At 43.8% G+C, this 26,343-nt stretch overlaps 1 protein-coding gene across 1 annotated transcript in view; it reads right to left on the bottom strand.

The window, feature by feature from the left end:
* The window catches only part of LOC147685426 (partitioning defective 3 homolog), a 532,416-nt gene that overhangs the window by 323,673 nt on the left and 182,400 nt on the right, over nucleotides 1-26,343 (bottom strand). Inside the window, exon 2 of the mRNA XM_086939787.1 lies at nucleotides 2,483-2,578. Within this exon, the coding sequence (XP_086795913.1) occupies nucleotides 2,483-2,578 (96 nt within the window). The remainder of the gene's footprint in view (nucleotides 1-2,482; nucleotides 2,579-26,343) is intronic.

A 26,343-nucleotide genomic window follows, 5' to 3' on the forward strand; every position in this document is an offset into this window, starting at 1 on the left:
AAACCCGATTCAATATGGCCACTGACGTTGGTAGAGGGTGAGCGTGGTGACACTTTCCTACTCTGACGCTGGAGTTCTCTGTGTGCCTGCACTCTTCCTTCTTTGTGACGACAACCAACAAAGGAAAAGGGTGGGGAATACACGCTGGAATGCTGTATGAGAGGCCAGCGTTTTGACTGAGAGGGTGAGTGTTCCACCAAGAGAGAGGCACGTGGACAAGGTAACACGAGCTTGCTGAAACGGTGGGGGAGGGCTAATAACACACGCAGATCATCATAGTGTATGGCGCGTGACACTGATGAACGCAATGTCACACCTCCCAATTTCTGTTTGAATGTATTCCACTTGCCGTCAAGTACACAGCCCTAAACCCTCAGTTTGAAAATCTCTGGGAAGTTTCACCCAAAGTCAGGAAAAAGGAGGGGGCACGAAAAGTCACACAGACAAACACTGGCCTGCACGTTTCGTTTTCTTCCTCCCCGACGTTTCCAACTGGATTGTATTCCGCCTAGAATACGGCCTGGGCTGCCTCTGAAGTGCGTGGGTTCCTCACTGTGGCCAATTTGTCGCCAATTTGTGGTGACTGACACAGTCACAATGAAGAGACAGGAGACGTGCCATGCTTAAGTCTTGAGTTTACTGGCCACTACGTCCGCAGTCCAGCAGCAACTGACACAAGAAGAACATCACCAGAACTCCAAACCCCACACACATTCCACATTCCAGAGGGGCAGTTCTGGAATGTGAAATGTGTAAGAAAAGACATCTCCACACTCTTATTTCTTGGGCTCATCCTGAGAGCTGCATGTAGATTTTTTAAGGACTGCGGATAAGCAGCATCAACCATTGCAAAATTGGTGTCTGGTTGGAGGAACAAGCCCGCACCAGGTTACTGTTGGTGTAACCCAGAATCTCATCAAAAGCTCTCATCAACTGTACTGAGTAGGGATTGGGATCTGAACAGGTCAGTATGTCTGTCTGCTTATGAGCTAATATTAATGTCAATTTATTAGGCACATTTCCGTATTTGCTGTGGGTAAAGTGGGGAGTGGCATTTCCCTCCCTGTCAAATAAACTGCATACAGTTCTGGACAACTTATCACAACAGTGAGCATTGAAATCACCTACCACTAGTGTATTAAATCAATTAGGATGAACTGCACAAATAGACTCAATCACCAATGAGCCGACCATCAGTGCCATATTACCTTCACAGTTATTATTATAGAAGTTAATTCAAATCCAGTCCCAATCATTGAGATATGATAGTAGGGGGATTCATTCTGAAACTTTAAAACCTTTATTCTAAGTGTATTGGCCATCAGGTTTAAAATATCACCTCTCGCTCGCCTCGCCTTATAGGGAATCGCTGGGGTTTGGAAGAATCAGTAGCCATCTAAGAAAATAGGACCTGCTTTCCATGTTTCATGAAAACATAAGATATTATGGTTCACCACTAGACTTATCCAATCTGGATTTTCCAGCTTCTGCCTTAAACCTGCAATATTTTATGAGATCATTTTCAACCTAAGTGTATCCTCCCCCATCAACTCTGCCACCCACCAAATCCTAGAATTAGGTAATTTACTCTCCTGTATGCCTAAAATGTTTTGACCAGTCCATTGCATGACTCCAAACCTGCATATGCGGAATAGTTTTTAACACCAGCAGACTTAACCAAAAATGTTAGTGGTTCACCCCAGACAACAGATGACATTAAGCAAAAATGAATGTTTAAAAAGTCACAAATTAAGAAGATGACTCAGAGTCAAAGATGTTTTCTCAGTCAAAGCCCTGACCACCTGGAATTGGCTTCTGGGCAGACCTTGCAAAATTCTATTTCATATTACCATTAGGAAAAAGCATGAATTTTACAATGCATAGTGAATTTCTCTTCATCTCGGTTAGCAAGTAAACTAGTGCCTAGAAATGGTTGAACTGCACTTTACTTTCCTTTTTAGTACATAGACTTTCTTTACAGGTTGACAAAACCCACATAAAGTGTGAGCACTAGGGGGGTGGTGAGCAAAAGGAACCAAAAACAAATCTATAGATGTAAAGGAGCACTCTTAGCACTAGTGGGGCAGCTCTATTGAAGAAAAACATACAACATAACTGCACTAAGAGGGTGGCGGTGAAGGAAGCTTCCACTACTCAGGACTGATAAAACTGGGAGGTCACTCCTGGAAGTAAACCCATACTCCTCAGGTCGAACAGCGCTGATTCAGTATTGCTGAAGGAAGCTTGCATTTCTGGAGTTCTATATCAATGGCAGGAAACTTGTGATGGAAGCTCATGCATCTGTCACATTGCCATAGCAATGCTGTAGGAATCCCAAACTGGCCGTGCCCTATAGCCTTTGACTGAGTACATCTGGAGAAATTTCAAATTCTCAAGTCAAACAGTGCTTGAGGAATCCTGACATTATAATCATCCCCTTCTGCCCAGCATTCTTACAGTTATGTCTGTGTGCTAGACTCACCGTCAGAGTACGCTACCCCGCCCGGAATGATCCTCTTCACATACACTCCATACTCCTCTCCGCAGAACTCCCTTATACCGCCAATGACTTTAATACCTGTGAAAAGGAGGTAATAAAACTGTCAGGGATATGGAATTATAAGAAAGAAGTAGCAAGGGGAAGAAAGGGTAGCAATGCTAGGAGGAGGTATAACAAAGGTGGTGTGGCCAGTGTCGTCCCACACAAGTACAGGTCGGATGTTCTACCTAAAGTGCACAATAGAGAACTGCACAGTTTGTAAAACACAATGATCTACAATGAATATGTGGTATGTACCACTACCTTTGCATCCATAAACAATATGGTAACATGCTCCTCATTCCGCATACAAGGATCAATAAGGGGTCATACCAACCACACTAACTCGTAGATGCCTGGCACAGCAAACCTCACTCATTGGATTTAAGGCTTGCTCCTTAGAGTGGCCCAACTTCTGCTAATTTCAATATTCCGTATGACTTTATGTTATATCTCCTTCTTGTGACTCACATCTTCTATTTTAATATATCACTAGTTGATCCAAAACCCTTATAAATCAGCACTGTGTTGTCTTGCACTTTTAGACCCAGAGGGACTGGGTGTTCAGACAGAGGGTCTGATTCACATACGGCCCCTGCAAATCGCGACGGAGGCCCTGTAGTCGTCGGGGAGTCTCCGCACTCAGGATGGAATTTCAGCAATGATCTCATTGTGAAGATTCTACCCCGAGAGTGACGTCTCCCCAACGACTGCATGGCCTCCACCACGAACACGGAAGCCCTTTGTGAATCAGGCCCTGGGCGTTTACTGGGTGGTACAAGATGCCCATAGCTTTGGAAATCAAACCAGGTTTCTGCCCACCTTCTCTCAGTAACAAGGAGGTGAAGCCTGAATGTATTTTTCTTTTCCAGTGCTATGAAGGCTTCCAGACACTGAGCCAACTAGAAACACCTTGGGTGTACATATGCGTCAAAACAACAACTAACAGGGGCACTATTTTCAGAATTTTTTGAATCGCTGCAGAATTACAAGGAAATCATCAAGAAACCTCATATGACAAGAAATGGGACGGATGGCAATTCACAAGAGGTTGTTAAGAAAAGGCTTGCATATAAATAATAATATATCATCAATCAATCTCTTACCATACCTGGTGAGCCTGGCTATGCTTTGTTAGATTCCTGACAACGACATGCACCAGAAGGCAAACACCATCCTCCCCAAAAGAGTTTTTAGGGTGCTGTAGACACTTTACTGTGGAGAAGTGTAATTTTACGCGTAATGTTTTGCTTCAGACTTTCTTTTAAAGGTGCCATAGGAGTACATTATAATCCTGAGTAGTATGCACTCACGTGCATTCTGTGTGACTAATTTAGGACTAAAAGAGTTCATGTTCAAGATGTAAAAGTATTTCTCTGTTCTACAGTATTTTTCATGTGTATTATATATGTAACTGACAATTTCGAATCTCACACTGACACCTAAACTGTAAAGTGTCCCTTGAAACATGTTTGTGAACTGATCTAACATTACCTTTGTAATAATAACTTAGTAGAATTGCTTATTCATGATGTTGAGAGTTTTGAGAGAATGTGTTTTATGAGACAAAGAGAAGCTGTATTGAAACTCATGTGATGTTAAGTTAGACTAATGGTAGGTCTGAGGTTGTGTTTAATTTGATTCCTGACTAGAGTTTAGCTTTGCTCTTTGCTTGTACTGTGAAATGTTGCATGTATTTGTTTTCCCATTGCAGGTGGACAACAGATCGTTAGTTTAGAGGAGTCCATTGTTTAGTCGATAGCTAGGCCTGGGAAGGAATGCAATAACAAAGAAGAGATGAATTCTTGTTGAAAACAGAGATGGCAGCAAGGACGTGTGGGAAGATTACCGTGTCAAGCAGGAGGTGGAGAAAGGAGCCAATGAAGGCCGCTGGGATAAAGGAAGGTTACCCAAAGTTTGTAGGAGGCGCTTGTATTGAATGGTTGCTTTTGCACTAATGAAGTTGGAGACAGCTGACACTTCTCTGGCAGACACTATGAGGTACAAAACTCTCTCAGTGATTGCAGCATTAGTCTACATGACCATAGTTAGAGCTTCCTCTTAGGAGGACTCTGCCAGTTGACACCTTTTATGTTTTCCATTTGAACCTCGCTTATTCTAGATTTCCTATTTACACAGTGTAGGGATAGTTAGGGAACTTTGGGATTTTTTCCTTTTAAAGAGTTAAATAACTTACATTTTGTCTTTTAATAACCTATGTGGCTATAACCAAATTAGTAGTTTTCTTTTTGTTGCATAGGGTGAATCAGTTCCGGAGATTTGGCTTCATCCTATTCTCTTTGTATTTTATACCATCATGCTAAGAGTGATATTTTTGAATCTGTTTCAAATTTTACAATAAACAAACTAACCAAAAGCCGTTAGGATATTGTTTTCAACACCTCTCCAGACGGAACAAAAGTACATGACCCAGAATCTTAACACTAGAATCCAATAGTAAAATTGGCCTGTAACAGGACGGCAGGGATCAATCTCCCTTTTTAGAAATAGGGACAACAGTAGCTGTCCTCCAGGAGTCTGGAATAGGGCCTGACACATCAGAAACATTTGTAAGCAAGGTAGCCCACATATTAGTATTAGATTTAAAAATATCCGCTGGGAAAACGTCAGGGCCTGGGAACCCATTTCCAAATGGCAAGAGTCACTTCATGGATTGCAATCGGGAGGCTTTGTGGGTTTTGGGGAATCAAACAATGGCCCATTCCTGTATTAATGGTCTTATTTTCAGATTGAACAATTTTTGAAAAGTGGGACGCCCAAGAATCATCTGTCATTAGAGAATCAACTTTTGGAGCATCTGGCTCTGAAAAGAAGAGTCTATTTGCTAGTTCTCAGAACTTTGTGTTATCTCTACCCCTCCCTGCCATTACAAGGTCTTCCCATGCTTTATTCCTAATTTCACTTTTCCTCTACTCCAAGGTGGTTTTATAAGACCTTCCTGCATCCTTGGCCTCTTATATTGAGCGAGGGTGAAATTTAAGGGCCAACATCAACTGTTTATGGGCAGCCAAACAGGCGGTGGTAAGCCATCAGTGGGAGAGTACTCTCTGAGGGACCTAGTGGATAGTAAATTATCCGATATAGACCTACAAATGTTATTAACCTCAACATGTATGATATTAGGTCCTATCTTCTCAGATAGACAAGTTAAAATAGAGTCAATGGTCTCAAACATGATGTCTTGGTTAAATACGATGGGATCAACCTTCTCCCATTTTATCCTTAATTCTTTATTTTTGGAATAAGATATGCTGTACTTATTTTTTAGGTCTTTGGGGTCAATGTAGGAATTCAGTGCGATAATAAGGGGATTATGGTCGCTTGCACATTTACCGACCACTTTAAAACCTAGAGGTAGGAGAGAAAGCTCAGCCAATACCACAATAGAAATAATAGTATTGCTCCCTGAATAGTGTCCCAAGGTTGGGGAAACAGGCATTATTCCCACAAAAAAGGTTGATGGAAAAAATGGAATTGTGCTTCAAAATAAGGGCATTTAGTGCCTTGCCACAAACTGTATGCTTAATATGAGTAACATTGTAATTCTGTGGGTTCATAAAACCACACTGATGATTGCTAGCATGTTGAAAAAGTAGTATTAAAATCCCCAACCCATATTATGTGAACAATGCGATTTGTTTTTCCAGTAAAGGTCTTCTTATAACCCTTCTAAATTGTCTATTGCATTACTCAAGTTCTGGTTGAAGATATTAACATAGAAATTAATTAACATTATATCGAGGTCAGCAGGGAAAGATAAAAGAGTTATCAAAAAATGAGGAGAAGACCAAAGTTCCAAACCTGAAATGCAGAAATTTGAACTGAGGAGAAAGTAGCAATGCTACCTCTACTCTTCCCTCCTTTGAAGGCAGGGCTGCCTGGACAAAAAAGTGATACCCATCAATCAAAAACCTTTCTGTCATCCATATTTCTTGATAGCAAATAAGTTAAGAGCCGTTTCCAAGCTTAACCCAATGAGGATTCGCAATTTTTGGGCGAGGTCCCACAATGTTCCAAAAAATAAGACGGAGATTATTTTGTGCTGGACAAGAGTCTTGAACTATGGGCAACTCTGCTTCATCCTGTAATTGGTAAGTTCCATGTAGTGGAGGTTCAGATTCAAAATCTTGTGCTGAAGACAGTTTTCCTTCACCCAGTGATTGGGAAATTCCTTGTGTCAAAGATTTTAAATCAACATCCCCTACAGTTTGACACACCAACAAGGTCGACTTATCCTGCAAAGAGAGTCAATCAATCAATTCCATCCCTTCCATGATTTCATATTGGTTGGTCACTGAAACATTATAAGAACCCTGCCTAGTATGACACACAATCATGCTCCTATTCCTATGCTCACTATTATTTGGTAACGGGAAAGTAGGCCTATAAAGAAAATAAGGGGTGAAACTGTATGCCCTCTTGATTATTAGTCAGGTGATTTAAATGATGTAGAAGATAATTTACAAGCTTTAAATCTCTGAAATTTATGACAATGCATTCACCAATTAATTTTTTTGTTAAATCGGTCAATCCACCCTTTTCTGCTGATGATTTTTTTTTGTGCAAGTCCTCATAGTGGTTACATTTAAAATGTAACCAGTGAGTAGTCTTGTGTTTTAGAGCTGCGCTTTCCTACCCTGTCCCACAGGTAACTGGGGGAACATTTTATTTTTTTATTTTTATTTCTTTATTGAATTTTTTTACATTTAATGCAAGCAGGGCAGACCTCATAAATAACACAAAGTCCATGAAATCAATAAATAAAGGAGAGACAAATCCAGAACCCAATAAGAACAGAAAGGTCATTGTCCAATAAAAAAAAGAACAGACATTACATGGTTACATCTGTAAAAATAACATAGGACAGAGATCAAAGACATTACATGCAGGAAATATTAGAGTTACCCTGGAACCTACGCAGGATCAGATTAGTGTCCCCTGAATCCATTGCCCTAAAGGCGCCCAGATCTTTGCACCCAAAACTCTTTTTTTCTGGCCCTTAGTCCTATAGATAGCCATTTCTATGTTGTAAGGGGCTAAGAGACGGGCTCTCCAGGTAAGAAAGGAAGGGGATCTGGATTGATCCATTTTCGGGTGATACATGCCCGCAAATTTGCCATGGAAGTGAATATGCACTAATTCCCCTGTCAAAACAATTGTGGGGCCACGCAGTAATATAAGAAAGGTCTGAATTGCAGATAAAAATGAAGACAGTCAGGAACAGGAAAAGAACATATGTAGTGCGTCGCCTGCAAACAGACCACATCTACTGCAAGATGTCCCCACAGTGGTCCCCCATTTACAGATTTTTGAAGGAGTATAATATAAGTCAAACAAGGCCATGTAGTGCTGCGTGCGGGCTCTACCAGTAAATTAATATAGTGTTGGCCAATACAATAGACTCCTGTAACTGAATGTCATCACTACCCAACTTTTCGTTCCACCTCCCTTGGTGATTCTCAATATCGTCTGGAAGTGAAGATATGAATAAATTATACTAATATCCTATCTTTTTTTTACTAAACATGCTGTCGATAAGCGGAATCCTCCGGAGCCCAGAACAATCCTGCGCGCGTATGGTATTAAAAAAGCGATGTATCTGGATATACTTGAAGAAATCATTGCCGGTTAAATTATACTTATTCGATAACTCCAAAAAGGGGATTAACTGATCATTCTGCCATAGGTCACCTACACAAACAATTCCACAATTATGCCACCTGGTCATAGCATGATCCTGAAAAACTGAGGGAAAAATGCTAGAGGAAGACAAAGGAGTATACAGCAAGATCTTCTCAATCCCCATTTGGCGCTTAATTATCCTCCAAACCCCATGCGCAGCTTTTCGAATCTTAAACTTTGTTTTTTTTTAAATAGCTAGGCTCTATAATTTTTAAACGGCCGCCTCAACACTCCACCCCCATTGCAAATTCATAAACTGAAGGTGAATGACTCAATGGAATTCGCGCCTTTACGCCAATTATGAGCGGGGTAATGAACTGTAACGACGCAAGATAATAATACAGAAAGTGCGGGATACCCCAGCCGCCCCTGGTCTTTGGGAGCATCATTTTCTTATAAGATCTGCGCTGACGTCTGTAGCCCCACAAGAATCTAGCTCCCATCCTTTCTAGAGGTGAGAGGGAATTCTAGTGGAATTGTCCTAAACATATATAGGAACTTTGGCAGGATCATCATTTTTAAAACGTTACCGCGACCAAAAAAGGATAGATGAAAGTGATCGATACGTTCTAACGAGGAATTCGCTTTTTTCAGGGCTGGGTTCAGATTGAGTTCTGGGATAGCCGAGACTGGGACCGTAATTTTGATACCCAAATAGGTCGCTACTGAGACTGTATTTAATTGTGGTGGAGGATTCTGGCCTACATACAAAATTTGGGTTTTCTGTATATTTAATTTGTAGCTGGAAAAGGCACCAAACTGAGCCGCTAGATCTTCTATTATTGGGATTGCCCCTTAGATATCTGTTGTCATGACTACTATGTTGTCCGCGTACGCGAGGGCTCTATAACTGGTACCGGCAACTTGTACTGGTGCTATATCCTCTGCCGGATTCAGTTTGTTTAAAAAAATATCGATATATAGAGCAAACCGAAGTGGAGAGGACCGGCATCCCTATCGGGTGCCTCAGTAAATACTGAAAGGAAGAGATTTTTTTGGTCCCATTTTAATACAGGAGGATGGGGACTCATAGAGTGCTCTTAAAGCAACTATCATCTTAGGACCGAAGCAACTTTAACAGAAGCAGATCCCAGAGACTTTTCGGCATCCAACAGGGTGATTGGACCCTTGAGCCCAGTCCATTAACGCGATCACCCGTCTAACATGATCGCCCGTATCCCGATTGGGGATAAAGCCATGCTGCCAATGCGATATGATTGAAGAAATTGTACCTGAAAGTCGAGAGGCTAAAATTTTTGAGAAAATCTTGCTGTCAGCGTTGATTAACGAAATAGGTCTATACGAGGCTGGGTGAAGAGGAGGTTTCTCTTTTTTGAGGAAAGCCATAATGGTCGATTGTCGCCAGGAAGATGGTGCTGACCCTTTCTGTGCTTCCAAACAAGTAAGAAGTAAATCTTGTTTTAGCACCTGGCGGAATGTTCTATAGAACTCAAGAGGGATACCATCCGGTCCCATAGCCTAGCCGACAGCTAGAGAAAGAATAGCCAGGTCTATTTCTTCCCATGTAACTTCTTCATATTATACAGCCGCCTGTATAGGAGTTAGCTTAAGGATAGTATCATCACCACAAAAATTTAAGATGGAATCGGATGAATAAGATATGCCCTCCTCAGTATATAATTTACTGTAGAATCGGAAAACCTCCACGATTTCATCAGGTTGATCATGAATTTGTCCCATCTCATCCTGTATTTTATTTATAGAATTAACTGCTTCTTTTTGTCAGATTTTTTTAGCCAGAAGACGCCCTGAATTTTCCCCAACCTCATAAAGTTGTGATCTAAAAGCTGCCACCTGCTCTGCAAGCTTAGAAGCAAAGATCTCATATAGCCTAGATTTATGTACGGACAGGCCGACTTTAATGTTTTCGGTGTCCTGTGAGGTAGTAATGGCTATGGCTAGTTTTCCCACTCCTGCACTTCCTTATAATAAGTAGCTAGCTTATCCCAATACTTTCTTTGCTTGTTAATTGAAAAAGAAAGTCTCCCCACATACCCCTGCTTTAAAAGCGTCCCAAACAATTTGAGTAGAAGCAGAACCACAATTAATCTAAAAAAATTCCTTGATCCATTTCCCCATATACTCAATGTAGAGTGGATCTACTAAAGGTTTACGTTCAAACGACCAAGCAGATACGTTAAATAAAGACCCAGAGTCTTTTTTAATCTCTATCACAATGGGGTTATGGTCGGAGATTATTCTAGGAAAAATCTAATGATTGATGTTAGTAAAAAGATAGGAGGGAACAAAGAAGTAGTCCAGCCGGACACATTTTGGGTGGGGCGCGGAGAAAAAAGTATAACCCAAAGGAGTCGTTTTTTTTAAGAAAACCAGCATCAGATAACCCAAATTCAGTTACTAAACCTCGAAGTGCTTTATAGGTCTTTTTTTAATCCAATATAGCGCGAGTCAGACCGGATATCAAAGTTTCCTTCCAGATGGATATTTAAATCTCCACAGAGTGTTTGAGGAGCCGGCCAACCAGCTAATTCTATGCTGAGCAGGTTTAAAACATCTGGGTCGTCTGAATTTGGACCATAGATCGAACAGACGGTCCGAGAATTACCGTCTACAGAGATTTCGGTTATTACCCACCGACCATACTGATCTGATTTCATACATTTGTAGTAGTACTTTGACAGGTACATCCCAGTACTTGCATACCTAGATCATTAAGCCAGCCTCTGTCATTCCATGTCAGGTTGGTTTCCTGTAGACATAGTAGGTCTATCCTCATACTCTGAATTATTTGTGCGCAAATCCCTCTTTTCTTCCTATTATTAAGTCCGCAAACATTCCAGGAACAAACCCTGAATTTACCTATAATATGTTAAGTAGTGCATGGACAATAACACAAAACTGAAGTTTTATCTAATTTCGGGTATGGGATTTCAGTCAGATAAGAGAATCGAAAAAAACATTAGAGTTACTGTCTCTCTTACAACTGAGAGATCTGCCCTTGCTTGCCCCACCAGCATACCACCCCACCCTCCCTCTGGTGCCCCCCTCCCCCCCTCCCTCCCGAAGCCCACCCACAAAAGGCACAGGTACTGAAAAGTCCCTGAAAATGATGGCCAGAGAAGCATTGTGCGTCTCGCCGTTCGCTTCCCATCTCTTAATATATCAGCCTATAAAACAAATTAACACAATCATGTAAGGGTAAAGTCAGGCAGGAGCTGCAAGGTGTCTATATGCATACAGTTGTTGTGATTTTGATTAGGGTTTGGATTTTGATGATAAATGTCTCTTATACATAGCAAATTTTGCGATCCCCCCCGGTCTCCTTTGGATCTCCACACCACCTGGTGGGCAGTCATTTGCGGCAAGACTTGCATGATCAGTAAGACCCTTGGTGATTTTCTCATCTGCTTTATGGGGGACTCACCCCTCATTAGTTGACATTTGTGCTGTTGTTAATAGGTTAATCACGTCTTCAGGTCTGGCAATGGTATGGACTCTTTGATTTTCTAAAGAAATGATGTGCATGAGTGCTTGCTCCAACTAATGTTTCACAGGGACCTTAATCTTGAATTCTAACATGGTGCAAAAGCCATTCATTAATGGTTCAATTTTGGTTTGAAACTGGTTTAAAATATCCAAGACAGAATGGTGGGTGTCTTTTATTATCCCATCCTGACCATTCCACAGTTTGGCCCCCTTTGGCATATCAACCCCATTGATTTCCTCAAATGTCTGGCCTTAGCATCCCCTTATCTTTTCTGGTGGTGGGGAGCTTGCTATTATCGATGCCATTGACCTTCCTTTAGACAGTGCCTGATCTATTTGAAGAGGCAGACCTCACCTCTCTCATTGGCTTTGACCCCACGCCGGCGCCCTGCAGACCCCCACCTTTTAGACGCAAGGAGTTCTTGGTTTTAGACTCCCTTTTATCTACTATAATAACCTCCGGCTCTAGAGGGGCCTTCTGGACTTGCAGCTGCACGTCAATTCTTTCCCCTACGTTCTCCATTTCTGATGTTATTACACCCATTACACTGTCCAGGTAGTTTACAATGGAGGACTGAGAGGCGGAAGGAGTGCATTTCCTCTACTTTAGGGGTGCAGCATAGGTCAAAATGGATGGCAAAAAGAAACTGAGGCCGACCTTAAGAGCAAATGCTGGGCGCTGACGATTTTGCAGCAGGATCAAGAAGGGTCTTTCGGCCTCTTTTGGGAGGCGGTCTTCGCCAGGGAGCATCCTACGTTGGAACACTAAGCGATCGTTTGAGCATGTTTAGTCAAATCCCCTCTTCCAGGCCACAGGCTCTCCAAAGCCTGCTGGGGCATGTAGTCCCACCCCAGAGGTGACTGTTGAGGCCAAAGAATGCAGGCGAAACAACTCCCATGGAGCGGGACACTCAGAGGGCTTTTGAGCGCATTTAGCAAAGTCCCCTCCTCCAGACCACAGGCTCTCCTAAGCATGCTTGGGGATGTAGTTCCGACCACAGAATGCAGGCGCGACAGTTTTCATAAAAATTACTTTATTGAGCGAATGACTGAGTTTTTTTAAACACATGCTAATGTGAGGACAGCAGAATAAACTTTAACTGATCCTTAACATTTTGTTTTGCAATGTTTGGGGTTCTTATATTGATATGCTGCATCTATTGCCAATACAACCATTCATATTCTGCATGGTCTTTAATAGTGTAAAACAAGGGTTGGCAGCCAGCGCCTGGACCTACCTCCTCCATGACCCACATATTGGGCGTGAGCAGCGGACGTTGGCTTCAGGACCTCACCTACGTAAAGGCCTTACGCACAACTCTGAACTGCCCAACCCCCACTTAGCATCATATTTAGTTCCGCACAGATGGATTGCTTTGCACTCCCAATTGCAGCTTTTCTCTAAGCTCTGTAAACAGTTACTATCATTACATGCTACTGTGCTCAATGTGCTGCCCTGGGAAGAATGATAGGCAAATAATGGAACTCACAACCAGCAGGTCATTGCAGATGGCAGTCAAAATGCATTTATCTCGTCAAGGGCCAGATGTAAGAAGCTTTATTTCTGCTCTGATGTACCATACCCTTTATACGATTCCGTAACCCATTACCGAATCACAAATAGGGTTGTATTTAGGGTGTCCCTTTCTAATTCCAAATCCCAGCCGTATGAAAGAATGTTTTACGACCAAAATGCAATTGCAAAATATTCGCATTTTACCACCAACTGCAACTTGGTAGTGACCCTGCACAATTTATTATTTTAGTTTATTTATGCGTTTTTATATAGCGCAGACTTTACCCGAAGGCGTCAGAGCACTTCACAGTAGGAACAGAACAGATTCATGAAGACAACATTACACGTGAACAGATTACAAAAGCAGACGTTAAGTTACATGAGGTAAAAGTGACAATTGTGAGCAAACAAAATAAATGAGGTAGCAAACAGTGCACAGGAGGAAAAAGTGACAAGTGTGCAGGTTACAAGAGCAAACAAAGTACAATTAGAGGTATAATACTGCAATATATGCTAGACACTCAGGCACATGAACAAACGTTACATAGGCAATGGTGGCACTTGTGCAAGTATCAAAGTCAAACAAAATGTGAGAGGTAGCAAACAGTGTGTTACAAGAGAAAAGTGGTGTGTGCATGTTACAAAAGAGTACCAAACACAGGTACAAGGATAATACTGCAATAAATGGCAAACACTCCAACCACAAGAACACACTGGGAAGGCACCTCCATAGTCATGGAGAATAGAATTTTCAGTAATGGAAGGTCTTCCTTCAGATAATAGAGAGGACGTGAATTACTTTTGGAGGTGTCTTTGGAGGAGGAGAACTTCGAGGTCCGTTTTGAAGGCCTGGGAGGAGGTGGTGGTCCGGAGCTGAGGTGGAAGGGAGTTCCAGATTCTCACCGCGTTGCCTAAAAAGGATTGGGCCATCGATCTTTCCTTCTTGAAAGTGGGAGGTTCAAGCAGTAGATTTTCCGCATTACGTGATGGTCTAGAGCCTCCAGAGAGTTTCAATGTATTCGCCAGGTAGCGAGGAGAGGCGTGCAAGGCTTTGTGGGTGATACAGGCAGTCTTGTAGATAGCTCTTGCCTCGATGGGAAGCCAGCGGAGGGTGGATAACATCGGTGTGATGTGGTCGCTTCTTTTGGCCCCATAAATGAAACGAGCTGCTGAATGGAGAACAGATTTAAGGGGGGACAAGTGGGATTTGGGGAGGCCAGTAAGAAGGGGTTCCCCAAGGAACCCCTTCCCCTTTGTGAATGATAGTACAAACATTTTTTCAGAGCAGGTAGTTGTCCCACAGACTTCTGCCTGCTCTTAAAAATGAAAAAGAAAACTTGAAATTTTTCCTTATTTAAATGCAACACGTTTTTCTTTAAGGAAAACACGCTGCATTAAAAAAACTAATGATTGCTTTATTTAAAAGCCATTACAGACCTAGTAGTCTGCAGACCCCCAGCAGGTCACTATACCCGTGATTTTCGCGATTCCCAATGAGTCACAAATTGTGACCTACTTCAATAATAGTCTTAAGGTAGGTCGAATTGCGACCCACTAGGAATCGTAAAATGAAACTCATGGAGTTTCACACATTAGGAATAGCAAGTACCTAATTGCGATTCGCAGAGAATCACAATTAGGTAATCGCTGTTTCCAATATTGATTCATGTGGCCCCAAGTGTTCTTATAGGATCTTTCAGTCTTTCTTCATTCTGAGGCTGGTGAAAAGGAGAACCAATGAGTTTCATAACAGTATGAAACTCATTGAATTTAAATTTGCTAAAGTATCCCTGGTCCCTTTAAAAGACAGAGGCTGCTTTTAAATAAACACACCTTTAGCATGCAGTAAGATCAAATGCATTAAAGGAGATCTTCAGTCCCTCACAGGCTTCATTCTGGCATTTGCAGACATTTGCAGAGCGTCACTAAGTGGTAGCTGTATGAAGCATTTTTGCTGTGGCAAACAGCCTGATACACAGAATCGTGCTGTTTGAGACCCCAAACATGCTTTTGGGGATATGCAAAGCCGAAATGGTGATTCGGTATCTTGTTACCGAAACAGAATTTGGGTTTTACAATTTGGTATTTGGAAGGGACGTGTTCAGGGCGTCCCTTCTTAATACCGTATGTATCAATGCTTTCCAATCAAAGTGCAGTCACAAAACATTCATAATTTACAGCCATTTGAAAAATGGTGGTAATTCATTTGCAAATGGGAAGGGGTCCCTAAGGGACCCCTCCCCCTTTGAGAATGACTGGCAATGTATTTTTAGGAGCAGGCAGTGATCCCACGGACCACTACCTACTCCTAAAAAATGAAACTTCAAAGTTTCATTTTTTTCTTTTTAAACACATCCCATTTTTCTTTAATGAAAAACAAGTTGCTTTAAAAAAAATAAAAGATATCTTTATTTAAAAGCAATCATAGACATGGTGGTCTGCTGAACCAGTAGGGCACCATCCCTGTGATAGTAGTGGATCATAGTGTGTCTCAAATTGCGACCTTCATCATTAATATTCACAAGGTATGTCTATTTGCAACACACCATGAATTGCTAATGAGACTCAAAAGAGTTTCATACATTCGAAATAGCGATTTCCTAATTGCGATTTGAAAAAAATCACAATTGGGACATCACTATTCTGATCTTTGTAGCGCCAGGACACCTTCTTTGGGAGGTAGCTGTTTTGCGCTCTATAAATGGCGGTATCATTATTATTATTATTATTATGTTTGTATATCTAGCCCCAAAGGAATTCTGGGTAAGCTATACGAGCATTCCATTTTGCGAGCCGCAAATTGCGATTTTTGGAGAATCGCAATTTGCAACTTGCAAAACAGAATGTACTAATGTGTCTTAGGCACATTTAGCTATTCCCAATGGGGTTGTAAATTAGCTGCCTCATAAATATTCATGAGGCAGGTCGCAAATTTCAACCCTATGGGAATGGGCAAGAACACAGCTATGGCGGCTTGCTTGGGATAAAAGACCAGCTTGTCTGTGCTTGCTTTTTAAATAAATCACCTTTTTTCCCAAATGCAGCCTGTTTTCCTTAAAGGAAAACAGGATGAGTTTTAAAGAAAAAAAAGAAAAACATTTTTTTTTAAGAGCAGGCAGTGGTTCGTGGGACCACTGGCTGCTCTTAAAAATATTTTTGCATACATTCACAGAGAGGATAAGGTCCCCTGGGGACCCTTTAAGTTTGCGACTGGCTTACCAACTGTGATTGTTTTGCAACCGTATTTGTAACAATCTTACACACCAGTGTAACTTACTATTAGGAAGGGACGCCATTAACTTGCTCCTTCATAAGCGTGATTCGCAAACCCTATTTTGGAAGTTGGAAATAGATTACCGACTCACAAAATAGGGTTTGTACCTACTACAACCCTTTTTAGTGGTTGCAAATGGCCCGATTTTACATTTGTGACCACTAAAGACGGCTGAACATTGGGCCCTCTGTGTCATTAAAATTAATGAGGCAGTAGGTTCTGCATTCCTCTGTAAATTGGCATTGAGAACTGCGACTGATTAGTACATCAGTCACACTGCAAAATCAAGGTGGGATTCCAAAGCAGTAGGTGTGCAAAACACTGACTGATTTATAGAAGATCAATCATAAGGATTACCACAGAGAATGTAGTTCACCCTCACAGTTCGCTCTCAACAAGTTTTTCTTCAATTGCATCAATCCGCCCCAAAGCCTCTGCAGTGTGGTGTTCCACAAGGCTCGGCCCCAAGCCCCTTACTCTTCAACTCCTACCTGGTGCCACTTTTCACTCTCATTGCCACCAGGAGAGTGAAGGCAGTTTCTTATGCAGATGACACCCAGATGGTGTTCTTATTCAAAGACCAATCTAAGGACTCACTTGCTAGATTAACGGGGTGTCTAAAGGGCATCGCTTACTGGTAACCCTGGGCGGAGAACTACGCTCCGTTCGCGGAGTTTGCGAATTTTCGGCAACTTCGCACTTCGCTGCGAGAGCGAAGCTGTCGACTACTTCACAATCTACAGCGTAGCGTAGTAGTTTTTCTTCCTCGCGCGCTCAATAGCATTCTCGCGTGCGCAGTAATGGCTTACCGTGGTTCTGCGTTTGCTTTCTCGCTTTTCTCTCCCGTTTGCGTTCGCTACGATGTTTGGAATCCGGCCGCACAATCCAACCCGACTGTGAGAACGCGATAACGTAATTCGGACGCGCGAACACATCATTAGGACACACGATCTTCCTTACAGCCCTATGTAGGTAAGATCGCGTTTCCGAACACGCAGAAACTGCAATCTGGCACAGAATATCTCTCGAGCATGTTAAAACCTTCAAAAATGATCATTTTGCTCAGGAAAAACCCTCAGATTGTGATTTGGCTGTATTTCTTTGGGCAAGGAGTCCTCTTTTTGTTTCTACTTTTTTTTCAAGAGAAAGGAAGTGCCCCTGAGTCTCCAACTTCCTCTTCCTGTCCACCAGGCTCCTCCCAGTGCTATGTCCATGTGCTGTTCACTTTCTTTTTTTTTTTTTTTTGGAAAACCTTTATTAGACAATATGTGCAAACAGATACGGGCCTACAACCCACAGGCCGGCCTCGACAATAAAAAGGCACATCAGCAAGCAGTTAGGCGACTCAGCAGCATATCAGAGCAGGCACTATTAATCCGAGTTACACTGTACGTAATTGCGCCGCCGAGAGGTAGGATAATGAAGGTTTAATTTTAAAGTTTTTAAATGAGTCCATAGCAACAAAGGTCAAGAAGGATCCGAGTCCAAACAATACGATCAGGACAGAAGTGGGCAACGGCCATCAGAGAAATCACCAAGCATTATCACAAAACAAACGGCTGGAAGCGAATAGGCCAGGATAGAGGACGAACACACAACATAATAATCCCCAGCCGCTACCCACGAATTCCCAATCCACCCCCTGACCCAAGGAAATAAGAGAAGAAAAGAATAGAAGATGAAGAGCAGAAAGAAGAAAAAGGAAAAAAAAAAAAAAAAAAGAGAGGCCCATAGGAACTGAAACGAACAAGGAAAATACCCCCCCACCCTACACGCATGCAGAGGCTACGGCCTACCCCCCCCTAGCAATGTGTCTGTAGCCCCAAAAGAGAACCCGAAATTCAGAAGAAAGGAAAAAGAAGGAAAAAGAGAATCACAGAAGACCGGAGGAGGGCCAGAGAAATAACCAAAGCAATCAATACTTTTGCCCGCGGCCACCCGACCCCGGACCCCGACCTAGTACCCAATCATCATGTACCTCCAACAATTGTCATTTACAGCCCCAGCAATGCACGCAGCAGGTTGCAACAAAAAGGAGAAACATCCTCAGCGCTGTCCCCTTCGAACCGGCATGACGACGGAGCCCAGTTCTAAAACAGCCAACATGGACGGAGAAGGCAACCGTGGAATCCATTGCAGAAGTCGAGGCGCTTGGGATGAATCAACCTGGCTGGGAGATCGGCCACAAAAGTCAAAAGAAGCCACCACAGCCTGTCCGAGAAGAGTACAGTAGGGAGTAAGACGAGGCAAGAGTTCCAGCGTAGCAGCAGGCCGATGCGCGAACAGCGAGTCCAGAAAGACGCAAAGAGGCTTGCCATCAGAGGACAAAGGAGATGAAAAACATGGCGTCCGAAGCATAAGCACCAGCCATCGCGAAGGATCAATATCGCCAAACTCCTTCAAAGCAAATCCGGAGAGTGCTGCAGCGGAAACTGAGGCTCGCCCATCCGTCGCCTCCACATTATTCAGGGCAGACAAGTCACCGTACACAGATTGAGGATGTGGCGTAGTGTGCAGCGCTGAAGAACCATCATAGCCGGCCGGAGAAATCTCATCAAGCCGGGCCCCCAGACCCTTGGCAGTGTCACGAAAGGCCAACCGTAGATCTTCCAAAGCATCCAGGGTATCACGGAGCCCCAGCGGTGTATCCAGAATGGAAGATGCAGCATTGACCCCCGCCCAGGGCGAGCGGCAGCAGAGCACTTCAGAAAGCAAGTCGCCATTGTCATGCGTCAACACATGACGATTCTGCAGAGGATCTGCGAGGCTCCGCTGGGGCAGAAACATGAAGACAGCTGATCGTGAGGAGGCTCCAACTGCGAGAATGCCGGCAAGCAATTAGCCCCCGAGATGAGCAGGGGACTCCGCTGGCAGGCGCGGGGTTCCCAATGCAGAAAATGGCGTCCGCTACGGAGGAGAAGCAACAAAGAAGCAGTCCAGACCACCTCCCAGCCGGGCAGGGATACAATGTGTAAGCGCCGGTACAATGTTTCCAGGCGCGTAGTGTTGCCGAGCGGAGGGAAGCGCTGCGGCGAGAAGCCCAGCGCCACACTGCAGGTCCAGCCGACCGGCTCCTCCTCCACCACGGCGGCCGCTGTTGTTGTGGTCGTTTCCGGCTGTCCCCCACAGGCAATGGCCCGGCTGCGATTCCTCGAAGGGCCGGGAAGTACACAGGGACTCCTCACCGCCGGTATCGCTCAGATTGCACCGAGAGTCACATCTACGTGATCAGGAGCACCTCTCGAGTGAGCGTGGCGTATGGAGGTACAGGATGTGCGGCAGGATAATGAAGAAGGGCACAAGGGTCGGCGGAGCCGAGAGACTAGGCGGCCATCTCGGCTGCAGGCTAGGCTCCTCCCCCCGTGCTGTTCACTTTCATTTGGATTTGGAGCTGGAAGGATCCCTCTTTGTGTATGTCTGCTGCATCATAGCATTTGATTGGATTTATTGAGGACTTTTGGATTTGAACTTTTCTTTTACAAGTAAGTTTGAGAATTGGTGTACTGTAAATGTTTTTTTTAACTACAGTTTTCTGTGCTTCTCAATCTTTCTTAAAAATTATTATTGAGGGAGGCCTGTACTTTCATGAGGGGCCAAGTTGTATGTCTTTGAAATTTCATCCAGTAGGCCTAGAGGTACCCACGGGTCCAACCATGTTTCTGTGGTGTCTGTAAAACATTATGGATGGCATTGGATTCAATTGCAAACTCTGTTTTAGTGGAATTTAATTTTTTTTTAGTAAAATTAGGTAACCCTAGTAGTTCATGTAGTTAGTATAGGCCTGCTTGAGTTCATTTACTTTCTGTGGGTGGCTTGGCCAGGTGGTGGTGGCCATTTTGTGTTAAGCCACTGTGTTTTTGCCATAGGCCTCCAAGCTTGTGGCCTACTCTGCCAGTATGCCCAAGGGTACTACTAGAGTCATCATCTTGGGTGCATGAAAGTTGTTCAACTGTTATTGTGGTGTTTAAGTTGTAAGTGTAACATCATGTAGGTCATGGATGGCTTTGGATTGATTAGCAAAATGTGTGTTTGGTGTTGAATTGCAGGTTTTGGGTGTATGTTGAATAATATGCCTTTTTCTGTGCACTAGGTAACCCTAGAATTCAGCTCGCATAGTTTTGGTAACTTTGCACAGTGTGACAACGCGACCTTACAGTTTTTGTTTTGTTCGTGCGCTCAATGTGCGTGCTCGGGCACGCGATAACGACGTTTCGTACAATTCGCGCTGCCAAACAGGCCTATTTTGAAATCCCGCGAGCAATATGTCTCGAGTTGCATAAAACCTTCTCAAAAATGTTGATGCTGTTCATTTTGCTAAAGAAACTCCCCAGGTTGTCATTTGGTTGTAGTTTTTGGAGCATGGACCACTTACTGTTTCTGTCCTCTATGTACTTTGTTGTTTGAGGGTGGCCTGACCATGTGGATGGCGGGCGGCCATTTTGTGAAGCCAAGCATTGTCCTTTTGCTGTAGGCATGTATTGTCTGTCTTCTCTTTATTTTCATGTTGTTGGGGAGGGCCAGGCCATGTGGGGGCGGCCATTTTGTGAAGCCAAGCATTGTCCTTTTGCCGTAGGCATGTATTGTCTGTCTTCTCTTTCTTTTCATTTTGTTGGGGATGGCCAGGCCATGTGGATGGCGGCCATTTTGTGAAGCCAAGCATTGTCCTTTTGCCGTAGGCATGTATTGTCTGTCTTCTCTTTCTTTTCATTTTGTTGGGGATGGCCAGGCCATGTGGGGGCGGCCATTTTGTGTGACCTCCCATGTAGTGGAGGCCATTTTCTGGTGCTAGTAGCCACTGTGTTTTTGCCATAGACCTCCAAGCTTGTGGCCTACTCTGCCAGTAGGCCCAAGGGTACCACTAGAGTCATCATCATGGGTGCATGAAAGTTGTTCAACTGTTATTGTGGTGTTTAAGTTGTAAGTGTAACATCATGTAGGTCATGGATGGCTTTGGGTTGATTAGCAAAATGTATGTTTGGTGTTGAATTGCATGTTTTGGGTGTGTGTTGATATTATGGCTTTTTCTGCGCACTAGGTAACCCTAGAATTCAGGTCGCATGGTTTTGGTAACTTTGCACAGTGTGCCAACGCGACCTTACAGTTTTTGTCTTGTTCGCCCGCTCAATGTGCGTGCTCGGGCATGTGATAACGACGTTTTGTACAATTCGCGCTGCCGAACACGCCGATTTTGCAATCTCGCGAGCAATATGTCTCGAGTTGCATAAAACCTTCTCGAAAATGTTGATGCCGTTCATTTTGCTAAAGAAACTCCTCAGGTTGTCATTTGGTAGTAGTTTTTTGAGCATGGACCACTTACTGTTTCTGTCCTCTATGTACTTTGTTGTTTGAGGGTGGCCTGACCATGTGGGTGGCGGGGCAGCCATTTTGTGAAGCCAAGCATTGTCCTTTTGCCGTAGGCATGTATTGTCTGTCTTCTCTTTCTTTTCATGTTGTTGGGGATGGCCAGGCCATGTGGGGGCGGCCATTTTGTGTGACCTTCCATCATGCTTCAGTTTTGTCGCAGACTTGTGATTTCTTCTGCCAGTATGCCTAGAGTCCCAGAGGTAGTAAGCGCAGCGGGGGTGCTTGATGTAGCAGTTTCCATTTTGTCTGTTGAATTTAACATCATTTAGGGCGTGGATGGCAATACATTGAATTCCCAAATGTGGTGTTCGGGGTGTAGTTAACTGTTTGGGTATGTGTAAAAAAACTGTAAATGCCTTTGTTGTTTGTGTTGTTGTGTAACTTTCAAACCTTTTAGCCATGAGGATTTTCTTTTTTGTGCATTAAGCTGTGATGTGTAACAGGCATCCTCCTTTTTCTGGCCATATAGGTATACATATAGGCCTGCTTGAGTTTATTGTTTTCTGGCCTTTACCCATGTACCTGTGAATGTGATATGTGCCCATGTGGCTGGGAGCTGTGGTGGTAGTGTGCTGTTTTGTTTTTGACAAATTGGCCTGTGTCTTGCCATTGTTCCTGTTGGCTTACTACTATTCACATCCCCATTGCTATCAGCTGCAGGTCACTGATGCTGCATCCATCCTAAATGATGCACAAATTGAAGATAAACAAGTTCCACTTCCACGACATTTGCTTTTTTCTATTCTTACTTTTACTGAGTCTGCTAGTACTTATAGTAGTAATTAAAATTAAAGCTAAAAAAATTCCACATTCGACTGATGTTATTCTGACTTCTTTGCTTGTAGGTGCACAAAAGACTGAAGACTGAGAGGAGGTGTCCGTCATCATTCATCGCCAGTTCTACTGCCAGACGGACGTCCTTCTGTACTACGTCACGTGTGGTGTGACTCACCTGACCAGACATCATTCTCAGCAACTTGTGCAACTGAGTGCTGCTGCTGACATCTGAAGATGGGCCCAAAGAAAGCAGGTACCAGGTCCTCCAAGACCAAGAAAGCTGCTGAGAAGAAGGAAGAACAGAAGAAGGAAGTGACACTTAAGTCTGGTGTTGACCCGAAAACCTTTTTTGGGAAAAAAAGTACGCCTGCAGCAGCGGTGACCGGGGTCCTTGCTGGGGCCAGCACCTCCGCATCAGTGGGCCCAAGCCACCAACCCAGGCCCAAGCAGATGAGTGGGGAAGAGGTAGCCAACCTACTGGTGGAAAGCAGTGATACTGAGCCTGACCTAAACTTAGCGCTATTTCAAAGTAGTGCACAATCCATGCAAGAGGGAACACAGCAGAAAAGTGGTGAACAACAACCACCGCCCGCAATAGTAGATGTTCCAAAACAGCATCCACATCCACTGCCCGGAATAGTAGATGTTCACCCTGAGCCACTGCCCGCAATAGTAGTTGTTCAACAACCACCGGCCGCAATAGTAGATGCTCAACGAAAAGAACAACCACAACCACCGCCTGCAATAGTAGTTGTTGTTCCTCCCGAAGTCGGGGCAGTTCAGGAAATTGAGCCTGATGCAGAGCAAGAAGAAGAGGAAGCACCTGATGCAGGACATCTATTGTTTTCCAAATCCCCACCAAGGAAAAGGAGGGTTAGTCCATCGAGTTCTTCGCCAAGCATCCCTTCTGATGATCTTGATCTCAATTGGGAGCCACAACAATCTGAGCATGAGAGGGAGAGACATCCCAAGAAGACCAGGCTAGGGAAAGGAAGGTTCCAGGAAGCCTTACACTTATGGAGTGCGATGTTGAACAGCCGGATAATGTTGGTGATGACGAGTCAGACCCAGTCATCACAAGCATTACTCCTGGGCCTGAGAACATGGAGACCAACATTTTAACTCTAGCGAGAATGGCTGCGACTAGTTGGGATGTAGCACGCATACCTCCAACACAGGCCACACCAAAAGCAACACTACCTCCAGCTTCCATTTTTACATTTGCACAGGGCCGGCAGCGTCCTACATCCAGCACAAGTTCCACCTCAGCAGAAGTAGGTCGTGGTACTACTGCACAGCCACATAGTGAATTTCAACACACAACCTCCAGTTCATTCGGCATTGGAAGTGGCACCTCTAGCAGGAGACAAAAGTTAAGCTCCCCAGTGTGGGACTTCTTTACAGTTAGCGCAAATGAGGAGAACATTGCTATATGCTCCATTTGTCCTTCCTCTGTTAGTCGTGGTAAGCTTGGTACAAATTATGGTACCGGAGGCCAAATGACCCATTTGAAAAAACACCACCCAATCCAGTGGGAGGACCACCTACGTAGCATGAAAGCAGGAACCATTAATGTTAGTGGGGAAGTAGTAAAAGGTCCACTCACGGTCGAACAGGAAGAAGAGGGAGACATTCTATCTGATAGTGGTACACAAAGTACCCCTGTCCCCAGCACTGCAGTGGTAGAGCTCACATCCTCCGCATCAGCAACATCTCTGTGGCACCAAAGTAAGAGTAAACCGGAGACACCAAGGAGTTCGGGTGCGAAGTCTGCGACGCGAAGTACTGCATTGAGCATAACTGAAGGAAATACCAAGCAGTGTACCATTCTTAGCATGTTTAGGCAGGAGGGAAAGTACGAGTGCACCCACTCAATAGCACGTTTGTACAATGCTAAGCTTGCTAAAATGTTAGCACTGGACCTTCTCCCTTTTTCTTTTGCTGAAGGGGTGGGTTTCCTGGAATTTGTGACAACCCTCTGCCCAAAATGGAATGTTCCCAGCCGCTACTATTTTGCCAGAGTTGCTGTTACAGCACTATACCACGACGTGCTAGAATTGCTTGGAAAAGCCTTGCAGCAGAGTGCTGTTCATAGTATTCACCTGACAACAGACATGTGGACCAGTTGCCAAGCCACTGATTACATGTGCATCACTGCACACTGGATCTCTTTTTCAGGTGTTAGAGACAAGGTATCTGCAGGCATTGACACTGCTGAGATTTTTAAAGCTACTCGCAGACATGCAACTGTGGCCATGTTTGCTATGGAGAAATCGCATACTGCTGCAAACATTTTGGCTGAGTTTCACACCAAGGTCTTTGAATGGCTGCGACCAAGAGGCCTTAACATTGGTTTTGTTGCCACCGACAATGGTAGTAATGTAGTTAAGGCCATGCAAGATGGTCACTATTTCAGGGTCCCGTGTTTGTCACACTGCATTAACATTGTTGTGCAGGACTTTCTGAAAAATGAATGCAAAGTTAGCAACTTACTGACCATTTGCAGAAGAATCTGCACGCATTTCAACCATTCTTTTAAAGCCCGGAAGCAGCTACGGGTCATTCAACATGACCATAAAATGCCAGTGAAAGCACTCATCCAGGAGGTCCCAACACGTTGGAACTCTACTTATTACATGCTTGATCGGCTGTTTGAGCAGTACATACCACTTAATGCTTATGTCATGACAAGAAGATCAGGGGATCCTACTGTTAAAGCCATGACCATTGAGATGTGGCAATGGGACCTCATTAAATGCCTGACAGAGATGCTACTTCCTTTTGAGGTCTTCCCACGTGCAGTCAGCAGGGAGGACTGTACTATGGGCCAAGCTATCCCATTGTTGTACATGCTAGAGCAAGAGCTGAAGGAGGTGTCTGAAACATACGAATGTGTTGAAGGAAAAGTTGATGCATGTTGTTTGGCGAAGGTCTTAGCCGGCCGCTTATCTGAGAATACAAGGATTCAAAATAAGATTACATTACATTACTGCCACAATTTTGGATCCACTGTACAAATTATTTGTGAACAGTAATGCAGTAATTCCTTTTTCAGAAGGGGATGTTGCCAAGTACAAAACTGTAATAGCTGAGGAAGCCAGTGATTTAGAAAACGAACGGCTCTCAATTAGAGGCCTGCCAGTGCCAGCCCAGGACAGTGCAAGTACTACTGAGCATCCTACAGAGTCAAGTTCCTCTTCACAGCATGAGAGCAGTGCGTTTGCTTCCCAGCAGTCACCAACACTACCAATAACAACAGCACCAACAGGATCTGATTCATCAGACACAACCAAAAAAATAGCTGCTTGGTTTCTACAGAAAGGGATGGGTAAGTCCATTGCTGTCACAAAGCAAAAAGAGGACAAGCAAACTGGAGCACCACTGAACATTGAGCGGATGGTCCAGGCCTATCTGGATGACACAACAGAGGTGTTCATGGAGCAAAGCCCATTGGTGTATTGGTATAGGAAAAGAAACGACTGGTCAGTGCTCAGCAGGCTGGCGATAAAGTATCTGGCTTGCCCTGTTGCAAGTGTCTCTTCAGAGCGTGTTTTCAGTGCTGCTGGTGCCATTGTAACTGTGAAAAGGACCAGTCTCTCGCCCAAAAGCGTGGAGAGGTTAACCATGATCAAAATGAATCAGCACTTCATACCACCAGACTTCAAAATACGTGAATCACACCTGGAAGAGGAGAGCGAGTCG

The sequence above is a fragment of the Lissotriton vulgaris genome, chromosome 10 (genome assembly GCF_964263255.1).
Source record: "Lissotriton vulgaris chromosome 10, aLisVul1.2, whole genome shotgun sequence".
NCBI lineage: Eukaryota > Metazoa > Chordata > Amphibia > Caudata > Salamandridae > Lissotriton > Lissotriton vulgaris.